The sequence below is a fragment of the Saccostrea cucullata genome, unplaced genomic scaffold, assembly GCF_032062105.1.
Source record: "Saccostrea cucullata isolate Sc308-1 unplaced genomic scaffold, CSIRO_AGI_Scuc_v1 ctg5161, whole genome shotgun sequence".
Taxonomy (NCBI): Eukaryota; Metazoa; Mollusca; class Bivalvia; order Ostreida; family Ostreidae; genus Saccostrea; species Saccostrea cuccullata.
In genome coordinates this window covers 1-12048 of record NW_026930291.1, presented here as the reverse complement: position 1 = coordinate 12048, position 12048 = coordinate 1, and the positions used below count along the sequence as shown (strand labels likewise).

Genomic DNA, 12048 nt, shown 5'->3' with positions numbered 1-12048 from the left:
TATACATAGGGAAAGAAAAAGATGTGGGTGACAATGGTGCCAAAATGAGGAATTAGAAGTATCACAAGTCATGATTTGATTTGGTCTCTTTCAATCAATTTCAAAAACATTCTTTGAAAAGTAGAGAAGTTTTTGTCTTTGTTTGAATCAAGTCCATTATGCTACAAACAGCAGAGCTCAAACTAAACTCCATGTAAGTAGAACAACTATCATTACTATGTGATTCACGATCAACAGTGTTCAATAACAGGTCACAGGACTGAGGAGTCGGCAGTTTTATCAGTAAAATAGTGAAAACAATAACCTGTGAGCTACGCTAGCGTAAACAAAGTCACGTTATTTTTTACATTGTTTTTCTGATGAAATTGCCGGTCCACTCCAATGTCTTTTTTTATATTCATTTCTCTCCCCCACTTGGAATATTAGATTAACTTTCAAACTTTTAATCCGTATTTGTTTACTTTTTCACTTACGGGTCAGTCAAAAAAATATAATTTAATTCCCTTCTTATCATGCTTATGCCATGTCTAATTTACATATGCAGTGATAAATGTACAGTACTTGGCCATAAGTGAGTCATAATTTTATTTTTCCACTATATATTTCATTAGGAAACACATTTTTCTAAAATATTCTTGCAGTGTCATTTATTGTTTCTTTTTAATGTCTAAAACACCATAAAATGCAGAATTTGTTGTAGTTTCTTCACATTATTTCAAAATAGTTTTATCTTTATGCATTACCGTGAAATCACAGGTCAAGTGCAAAACAAAAATTTTAAGACTTCAATTTGTTAAGAAATCATAGTAATTTGAGGTTAGAAAATTTTGTCATGACAATATTTTATGATTTATTCTCAATAGTTTAAGTATCATTTTGTTTATCATTTAAGATAAGAAAATTTGAATAATTCTGCATGTTTCAGTGAAAAAATCATGAAAATTGAGCTAAAATTGACTTCACAACAAGTTTTTATGAAAATAGGTTTTTCAATGAAATATATAGTGTAAAAATAAAATTATGACTCACTTATGGCCAGGTACTGTATATCAATGAATTTGAAAAAAAAAATTAATTAATTAAATTGTTACAAAGTTGATAAAAAATGTACATGTATTGTACTTAATTTATGTTGCAACTCCAAACAATATTTATTTTATAATTCTCACTTGATAATTACAAGCATTAAGAGAAATAATATGGGTTTTTTTACCCCACATAAAAAATTATGGGATAATAAACCCCACATTTTATTTTTAGTGAGACGTGGGTTAAAAAACCCCACGAAAAATAATATGGGTTATTTAACCCCATGGGGTGAAAAATAAACCCCATGGGGTTTTTGTGGGGTTTTTTGTGGGGTATTTTTAAGTTCATGTTTCCCCATGGGATTTTTGTTTTTGAACTCAAATATCTCAAAAACTAGCAGAAAATGTTGAATTTTTTTTTTCATAAATCAATTTGATTATAAAAACCCCACCATTTAAAAAAAACCCTAAGATGATAGCTTTAAAGGAAAAGGGTGCGCAAGTTCGGAAAAATGTCCATTCCGAAGTTGTCCGTCGGAGTTGCGGATAAGAGATGGGTACACCAAAGCTTAACAGACGGACGTACGGACGGACGGAAATACCGATTACTATATACCCTCCCACTTTTCAAGCGGGGGTTATAATAAATTAAGTTGCATGTTTAACAATATATTTAGCAAATACATTGGGATTAAAGGGGTTGGATCTACTCATCACAAGTAATGCGACGATATGAAAAAAATATTGCTTTTCTCTAAGCGACGTAAAGGATTTCTGATAATGACTTAATCGGCATTTATATTTAGCCTGGTTATTTATAAAATAAATAAGATTTTTTGAAAAAAAAAGGAAATATATGCATAACCATTGAAAGGGCATAATGAGTCAATGAGAAGTTAGAATGTGTATCAAAATATTACCTGATGGAGGCTTCTCTCCACCACTTGCAATTGGATAGTCGTTAAGGGCTTTGACAAAATTTTCCTTTAGTTGAAAGAGGTTCATCGTATCCCCATCACAGATTCCATTTCGATAAAATTCATCTAAATTTTGCCAATAGTCATTGGAGAAAACTTGGGATATTGGAATAATCGTCCAAGATAAAATTGCCTCTGTAACTGCGCCAATAGTGAAATGAGAGATCTTGGTGCCGAGAGGAAGCCTGGAGAAATCGCTATGCTGTATATGCGACATATTAAGATGCACGACAGAACCGTATCCTTGAAAGTCTTCTACCAGCATTGAAGCGACGTTTGAGTCATGCTAAAATGTTAAATTAACTACTGTTTCTAATATTAATAAAAATTTTATAAGAAAAACTTTCACTTGGGTAGAGATAGAACAGTGTTTAAAATGAAAATTCATTGTACTACAGAAAGGCTCTCTGGCCATAAGACCATACATTAAGAACAGACTTAAGTTCAGATTTCAAAGCAAAACAACTTTTGAAATGCGGTATTTTTTTTAATGAAACTATTATTTTATCATAATTATGTTTGCATTCAAAGTTCATATAAAATTGCAAATGTGAAAGGCTTAGCATATTTGTGAACTAAAACTCAAGAAAAAAAAATCAGAATTTGGAATTTTTTACACGCCCATGTTAATGGTCTTGGGGTTAGACTTCACCAAGAACTTGTCATGTGCTTAATTTTTTAAAAAAGAATAACTAACATTACTTACGGAATTTAACAAAATCTCTGCAAGATTGGCAACTGATAATCTATATCGTGTTGCAGACTTCTGTCCCATCTCAACCTCTGTGGTAACATGCTTCAGTGATAAAAAAATGGACACGAAAGCTAATTTATACACAGTTACTGCTTAACACAATCAGTTACGTGGATGATTATCAATGAATGATTATGTTATCCTCAAATCATATCAGGTACGTAACCTTTTTCAGTAATTTTTTGCATAAAGTGATATCAAATGTCAGTAACGCTAATTTTTACGTGATGCTTACAGGTGCATGGACACAGATTTGAAGCTTATATTTTCTGTATAAAATCACGACTTATACATTTTAATACCATTTCACACAAAAATGTATTAAATTTATTTCATCTTTAAGTTATTGAAAAAAATTTTGAATGAGTTTGATTGACACATCCTTGCACTCTCACCAATTTTACTTTTTTTTCTTTTAAATACTTAAGGAAAGAGTCCATTTTGTTGGATAATGAGAAATATTAGAACTTTAATCTGAATTTTTTAACAAAAATAAGCGATAATGAAATCTAAACAATACTCAAAGACTTGAAGACCGAAATATATTTTTTTTGCTTTACGGTTACCCGAGGAGGAGGAGTGGTCTAAGTAACAAATTAACAGTGATGTTATATACCTGGAGACCTCCCAATTATGTAAAAAATCTATATACACGTAGCATTACACAGGAAGTCTGTCTTTGATATTCAATGTCAAAATTACATGTTTCGTGTTAAAAAATGTGTAAAATTACTTCAAATAATTTTTGTTTCAATATTAAGATTATTTGTAAAATAAACGCTTTCATTCATATCTTAAAGAAAATAATTATACGGAAGTATTATTTTATACATGCATTAAAAATGAAAAATAAAGGCAATGAACACGGGTGAAATCCACAAAGCGATCTTATCTATATGTATATATTTAAAGTTAAGTGTGAATATTGAAATAAAAAAGAATAGTACATTTATAACCTGTCTCGTGAACATTTACCGCTATCAGAATAAATATATTTTTTTATATTTTCTGGCCTAAAATGGTGTCCATAATATTTACCAATTCCGAGTGTTCGAGTGTTTACAATTCTTTTAATTGTTTGCAAGATTTCAATATAGGATCGACTAATGTTGGTTATCTTCACTTATCGTTACGAATATAGACTGGCGTCATCAGAAATTCAAGCACTTATTCTGACATGCATAGATAATACACCTGAAAAAGGAATTTTTTGTAATCCATGCGTTCATAAAAATACCAATGTATATAATATATATTAAAATACTCTAGATCTATTGACACCAACCATAGTATCTTTTAACAATTAAAAATATTGTAATTATAGCTTTCAATTTCATTATTTATGTAAATAATTAATTCATAAACTTCATTTCAGCACTCAAATGCAAATACATACAAATATATTCATACCGTTCCCCAGTTATCTAGAAAATGTTTATACGCCTGTAAATTGTATAAGGCTGGTAATCGACAGGCATCACGTGCAAATTCTGGAGTAACAAGATTTTTATGAATAGGGACAACTGGAACAGTGTATCGAGCATGGAGAGAAGGACACGCAGAAATTTCGTCCCTGAAAACATCATGCTGAAAAAATGTTTTCCTCTTGATGTCCTGATATACTGAAAGTCAAAATCAACGTGATTTCCCTATTGCCATGTTGTGGTGAAGCATATATGCAAAAGTACATGTTAAGAACATTGTATTTTCAAATCATAAAACCGATGCATTTATATTGGTAATTTTGATCATCACATATCAATTTCAGATATTTTGCACATATTAAATTAAATTTCTTGCAAATATGGTTAGGAAAGTTTACTTAAAATAATTTTGGCATTGCAATAGCTGATAGTAGAATGTTGTGAAGTTTATCTTATCAACTGCCAACTGTAAAATAGGCACCATTTAGATAGCAGTAAATAGAATACGCAATCACTAAATCACATTCATCATAATATTTAGTAAAAAATCAATTGCAGAGGTTTGCCACTGCAGGTTTTTTTCCTTTTTACTGTAAGTTACATCTATATTAATTGCGTATTTTCGAGCAAATATATGGTCTGCTTTGTGTTTCCGAATTTGTCAATATAAAATTATTCACAAAACATCATATCAAGACACTCGGCTGGACCCCTCACAGTGTATATTTATTCCCAAATGGAACATCTGTTTTAAGATAACTATACAGAGAGAAAAGACGAATTTAAAAGGCCAAAAATACTCAACAAACTATAAGGGTTCCCTTTTTACAAAATTATTACTATATGTTATCATTTCATATTTCATATATTTAATGTTACACCTTTCAAAAGCTATTAAAAAATCTGGGGTTTTCGTACTTACATTGACTTTCTGAAAATGCATACAACGAAACATTGGACACTGTCAGCTCTGAAATTATATAATTATGCTATAAATAACTTTTCATATTGGACATGTAAAATACTATGTAGATCGAACGATAATTTGGTAAAAATATTACATTAATACTAAATTAAAACGCAACTTATGCTTTCACTTTAATATTCTTTAATGTTAAAGTTCTGGGATTTTAGTTGTCTTAACCTAATCTTAAATTCGTCTTTATTCTTATCAAAATTTATCAAATCAAGATATTTAAAGAAAACAACTGATGATTGATTAACATACCATCGATCGTTACGTAGTGTCGTAAATATTCCTGATAAGTTTTTGGGTCATAGAAAACCCAAGTTGATAATGCAGAACTGCATTGTGGGTAGTTTGTACTTTTAATATAGTGCTGTCCACCCGCGGCAGTGTCTAAAATGTTTCTGGTCACCAAAAGACCTGGATCCTGTCCAAGTGATGACCAGTCACCCCCATCTGGATTTGCCTTTAATATATTATAGCCCACTCCCAGATACAAGTTACTGGGTAAACCAAAAGCAACTGCATGGAGCAGTAAAAATGAATTGACAATGGAAATCAGCTGAAAAAGAGATACAAGAAATTGATAAAACAAAAGCTTTAATACTTTTTAATGTTAGCAATATTAACACTATTTTATTTAATTAATAGATAATTAATGCATTAAAGAATCTAATATGAAAATAATCAAGGAAAAATATTTTACCATTTATTTATTGTATTCCCGTCTTGAAAGAGTGCAAACTGAAAGACAATAATGAAGAGGAACGCAATATCCGTTTTATATAAATATTTTTGTGGTCATTCCAAAATTATTGGCACGTACATATTTATATACTGAGCCTTATCAAAAGAAAGGTCTGATGACTACAGAGAACCTACTTAACAAGGAATGATTATGAAATAAGTATGCAACTAAATTGAATCGTGTACTGATATATATCGTACATATTTCTTTATGTTCATAGAAGTTAAAGGTTAGTTATACTATGCATGCATTACATGCAAAAAAAAATTAATACCCATTCTTCTAATGTATTTTAAAATTTCAACAGTTACACGCAACGTAAAGGGTCAATGTAAATGTATTTGTAGCATATTTTAGCAGAAAATTTATTGAAAACTTTAATGAAAGTCTTTTGTTTGATTAAATTCTTTTTGTTTGTGAGTAATTAAAACATTGCTGTAATGTCATTCCTTTGTTCTTGCAGTCTAAAAATTTACCTGTGGCAGTCCGATATTAGTGAGCAGTCTGATATTAATCGTAATATCAGACTGTCTCTACTGATATCCTTCAAAATTGAACTGCTACTGAACAAAAGAAATAAAAAAGTGTGATAATTTATCACACAGCAATTTTATTTCCTCACATAAAATGATGATTTTAAAACATTGTTCTTACAGAATTTCAAAATTAAAAAAAAATAACCTTTCAATTACACCGAATATACTGTAACAGGAAGAAGAACATGCGGCAGACCAAATAATGCAAATAAAAAACAAACCAAACCCCCCCCCCCCAAAAAAAAAACGGGTAAACTTCTAATAATTAATTAAAATCGGAGAAGTGTTTCAACCCCTTTGTCTGGTTCTTTTTTTTCAAAAAGAGTGGGTACACTGGGGATCACCAGAGAAGCACAGAAACTGTCAAAGCCCCCAAATAAATTCATAATAAAACTCAAAGTTTAGACTATAAAAAGAGGCATTCAAACAATTTTTAATTTGACATTTTTGCAACAAATTTTAAGAAATTTGAAGATTTTCAACATTTCCCTTAAAACTCCTGGATTATTGATTATGTTTGTTTTTATGTAATGGAACATCAAAAACAAAGGTAGAAGCGTAACATTAAAAAAAATGAAATGGACTATTGTACCTTTAGCATCTGCTTAATTTTCTGTGGATATTCTTCATATCGGCATTTTCTATTCCATTCCAAATTCATCATTCACTAGATTGTCTGTATAATAATTTGTTTTATTATACTTTCATGTTAAATACTAAAATCTGATTGGTTTAGACGCAGTTAACAATCCGTTCGATTACCCTGAGCCTTAGCAACACACGTGACAACGGGTAACACAACGGCAATGCCACATGCGTGGAAATTATGCGCGTACGATTCTCAAAACGTGAGTTGCGCGTTTGAAAGAACTGGAATTAACTTGACGTCAATAAAAGCTTGCGTCCGATATAGCTTACTTGAAAACAACAAACGACAGACGATACATGCTTGCGAGTGTAGGAAACATGCTTGCGAGCCAGAAATAACGAAACTTTATATCATAAATGACTCTAATTCGAGTATCAAACAAACAATAAGGAGATTAGTGAACCGGTGAGTGTGAAAGCTTTCTATACATGAACGTAAAGACGATCGACGGTTTTTTTTTGCTGACGTTCTAAATCAATAAGACATTCAGTATAATAAATAAATGGTGCCTGTTTTGGAGGATAACATTTGAAATTTACACCCAAGGAAAACCATTGTCAACCTCCGCTGACGCGTCGGTTGACAATGGTTTTCCTTGGGTTGTCAATTTCAAATGTTACCCTCCAAAACAGGCACCATTTATATAGCACTGCTTTAATCTCCGTGTATGTTTTATTGAAGAAAAATTTTGTCCCAACTCTCCTTATCAAATTCTTTCAAATAACCTCTTCAGTATAGCCAAATCTCTAAATACTGAGTACTTTTCATTTAGCTTGCAATCTTAAAAGAATTTCTTCAGTGTTCATTAACACCTTTGTCTTTTGTTCTAATATCGGACTGTCTCAGGTAAATCAAAAAGCAATGTTTTAAGTACGATATATGCCTCATACAATGCTGTATTAAAAAATATCAGACAGTTTTCGGCCCTAACGGGCCTCAAACTGTCTGATATTTTGTAATGCAGAACTGTATTTGGCATATATTCAATACGTAAATAAATCAGGTCTATTTACGAAACAAAAAAATGAAAACGAAAATCACTATGCGGTATTACATGTAGGACTCAACAAGACATTTACTTGACCTTTTTTTTTTACCTTAAGTTACGTATTAAGCCTACTCAAACATGTCAATCTTTAACAAAGTTGATAATATCTCATTTCTATAGAAAGTTTATGTCTTTTTTCCTGCTTACAATTAGCAATACGAAACAATTTAATCTGACATGTCATTTTGTCTGAAATATTTTATGTAAAGTATTAGATATTAGTGATACTAGACAGTATTCTTGAAATAAATGTCGACGTAGTTAAGTGATTGTGTATGGAACGATGCAAATGCCATGGGAGCAAGGTCAGTGCGATCGTGGGGTTTTGAGGTACCAAAGGAGTTGGTACACTGTAATCATATTTTCAATTCCTTCATTTTTACAAATTAAAGCCACCACCTTTTGAAGACGTTGATCCTATGTATGTGTAGGTAGTACGAGAAAAAAAAAACATTTTTGGGGTATTGTCCTGTCTGCACAAATTTTCCACCAGCTCGTTGCTCAAAGACCTTACGATTCTTTACTTTATATGTACGAAATGATCGTCTACAATTTGCGAAAAGAATCATTTCCTATCGATTTTATTCAAAATTTCGCTAATAAATGTTTCATGAACATTGTTGCGTCAGTTGAATAATCAGAAATCTTAAGGCCTTAGAAATCAGCCATTTTTAGCCGGGCTTATTGCTCAGAGAGCAATTGCCGGCTCATGTCATCCTGTTCAAAACAGGAAGTCAACCCCATAGTCGCCATTTTAAAGTTACGTGCAAAAAAAAAAAATAGTTCTTACTCTCAACCGCTTTTGAGATGATAAAAAACGCTAAATAAAGCAACAAAATAAAATGAAGCTTTATCTAAGTAAATCAACATTAAATTAGTAGTAATGACTTTGAAAACTTCATGATAGATCATTAGTGCAAGGATTTCTGATAATCAGTATTATCGTAGCTCTCTACACATACGAGGAAAAGCAGGAGAGGGAACCAGACTGGCCTGTTCCTTTACATTCAGCTGCGGTACCAGATTAATTCTGATTTTGACAAAATCGGACCGTGGTATTAGGATCGAAAACTCACTGTCAGTGTCTTATCATTTATATTGATAGTTGTAAAATAATTTTTTCATCGAAATTTTTTATCTGAGATTCTTGTTATTTATCTGTTAATACAACATACCTTATGATTTATGTAATAAATTTATTCCACTCTGTAAATAAGCCCGGCTCTCTGTACTTCTGAGTACTTTGATTAGTTTCTTATGTCCGTGTAATGTAAACGTGCACATATGTGACATGAACTGTGAAGCATGTTTTATCTAAATAAAATAGCTGACTACTAAGTATTTATTATTTTTTTAGATAATCGGAAAACACCAAGTCATTTCATATATTGAATTGTATCTTCTTTTTATCTAATGAATTTTATCGGTTCCATGTAAATAGCGCTCTCACAATAATACTTGTCAGCGAAATTGTCTTACATGCATGTAGCTTGTATAAAGAAATTTGTCTCCTACCTTTAATCACAAAATAAAAAAGAATGATCTGGTTCCAAAAAAGGTGACTGATCTGGAAAGAAAATCGCATTGACTCTGTTTTTGAATTGAGGCATACAATTTGTAATTAATATTCCTTTTTCCACACCATGAAATAGGATTTTCGATAATGGGCAACCTTTCCTTCATTTTTTTGCTAGTCAACTTTTTTCATGTATGTAAAAAATTATCTGGCTGCCCCCCACCCTCCTCCCACACACTTTCAAAATCGGAGCTACATGGATGCAAAGTAATAAAACTCCACACTTGATGTAAAAAAACCTTACAAATTATGAAACGGACATATGAAAATAGAGTGGCATCAGATGCAATGGAGGAGCGAACACTCCCCACCAGCCGGTTACACCTGGTTTCTCTGTTTGTCTTAATCTAGTAAATTCTGTAGACGATTAAGTGTAGAGATAAAGGACAAATGATTTGCGTAAGGCAATGTCTTGAGTCTTGACTATAGAACATCTGAAACCGAAACTAATATTTTGACACGGAATAAATTGGTTATCGGTTTTATGCTAAATTTGTCATAAATAAACTACTTTACGGACATTTGTTTCAGTGAGATCTTATATGGTTTTATGTTATATAATGATCATAAATTAATGTTATGAAATAATCTTGATATCTTTGAGGAAAATAACAAGATTTTTCCTTATTTCGAAAAACAATTGCAATCCAAAACCACTTCAATCTGAAATGCGAAAACTACTGTACACATTTATAAAATTTGAATCTCTTAACTGCATTTTTTTTACTTAGTAATACTTGTAGATGATATACGGTGCCCAATGGAAATCTAAGCATTTGTTTTTTCATAAAAAGAACAATGTCATTCATTTTCATACTAGCATTTTTCTAATATCTGACAAATGCGATTATGTTTATAAACTACACATGGGACACGATTAAATTGACTTTTGAACTCGTCAGTGATGTAACAGTCACATTTTGGCAGAAAATTTGCGTTAATTGATGTCATTTACGAATTTCCGTAGTGCAATGGCATTACCAAGTTCTAATAAAAAGTTATATTGATAACTATATTCAACACTGAGTGAAATTTGTGAACGGTGTTAATATTTTGTATGAATTGAAATTTTTTCCTATAAAAATCTTGCATGTAATTGTCTGTCTAAATAGTGATGTTTGTGCTGGGGAAGTACAATAGAAATAATGAATTCGTTTTCAAGATTTCAACAGGATTTCGGCACTTTTTATTTTTATAGTTCATGTTTAAAAGCATGCTACGATCGACTTAGGGTTTGCCCTATAACAAGAAGGAGTTCTCAAAAGTCTTGCATTGTCGGCAAATGTACCTTCAGGCAAATACACCACACTAATTATTAGTTAATGGAAAAAGACAAACAAAAAATGTTTTAATAAAATCATAAAAAATCATCAGATATTTAGCTCTTTAATATCTTCATATTATATTTGGTTCAATTATAAAATACATTTTTATTGTGAAAATATTCCTTAATTTTTCCCCCTCTGCATACAATATACACCATGTTTTACGAAATAACATCATTTTAACAGGCTCATAGCGACCAGTTTATACACTGTCACATCCGTCGTGTGCCCCTTGTCACGATCGCGGGAAAAAAACCCAGGAAAAATCTGTCGTCAAATCAGTGTATGTATAATGCACTAACAATTTGTTTGGAAAACAGCGGTCAGCAAATATGAAATTGATATGAAATGATATAATCGAGTTAAAATGCTACACTGTAACAGTTGTATCATATGGACCTCTGATGAAGACATTTTCAAAAATGTACAACCTATGGAAGAATGGGACTTATTCTTGAATTCTTTAATATCTGCAATGAAAGGAAAGCAAATAAATGTGATAGGAATTAAGAAATGATTTGAAATAGAAAATTTACTATTTATAACGACTTTTATATTTTTAAACCTTATGCAATGCTTCTTATCAAATTATTCGTGAAAAATGTACTTTATTATTTAAAATAAAGAAACTTGGCTTAACGTACATTTATGTAATAAAACTTTCTTACAAAGGGCGATCATAAGTGTGGAGTTCCTGATATGATGTTACCCTCTGAACATGTATGTAACCACTTGATTGAAAAGTACCCCTCGTTTGATGGCTCAGTCCCTCTGAAGTCCTTGTGGTTGTCTGGCTGTCCTCATGGCCACCAGAAATCGTGGCTATATCCATATCAGTAATGGGTCCACTCGTTTCTTGTGTGTTCGTACTTGAAGAGGTTTTTGAACAAGGAAACCCAGGCAAGCATATCCTGTGCGAAAGTAACAGAAATTCTCAGTATAAATTTTGATAATAACGTTCATTAAATTAAGCAAAAGAAAGATTTTTGTGGTAATATGAATATTCCTGAACTAAT

At 31.4% G+C, this 12048-nt stretch overlaps 1 protein-coding gene across 1 annotated transcript; it reads right to left on the bottom strand.

The window, feature by feature from the left end:
- Nucleotides 1-1895: 1895 nt before the first annotated feature.
- Nucleotides 1896-11864, bottom strand: LOC134283612 (uncharacterized). Its single transcript, XM_062766118.1, has 6 exons — nucleotides 11742-11864; nucleotides 5412-5712; nucleotides 5106-5153; nucleotides 4170-4381; nucleotides 2712-2801; nucleotides 1896-2291 (listed from the first exon to the last, which is right to left on the bottom strand). The coding sequence occupies exons 1-6, from the start codon at nucleotides 11862-11864 to the stop codon at nucleotides 1914-1916; spliced, it is 1152 nt and encodes a 383-aa protein (XP_062622102.1). The 3' UTR covers nucleotides 1896-1913.
- Nucleotides 11865-12048: the final 184 nt, after the last annotated feature.

Excerpts from the sequence above, each read along its gene's own strand:
- LOC134283612 (XM_062766118.1), bottom strand. The coding sequence starts at position 11,864 with ATGGATATAGCCACGATTTCTGGTGGCCATGAGGACAGCCAGACAACC. Across the intron at positions 4,382-5,105 it reads TGCATTTTCAGAAAGTCAAT|TATATCAGGACATCAAGAGG; the intron begins GTAAGTACGAAA and ends TTTGACTTTCAG. Across the intron at positions 2,802-4,169 it reads TTCTAGATAACTGGGGAACG|CATGTTACCACAGAGGTTGA; the intron begins GTATGAATATAT and ends TTATCACTGAAG.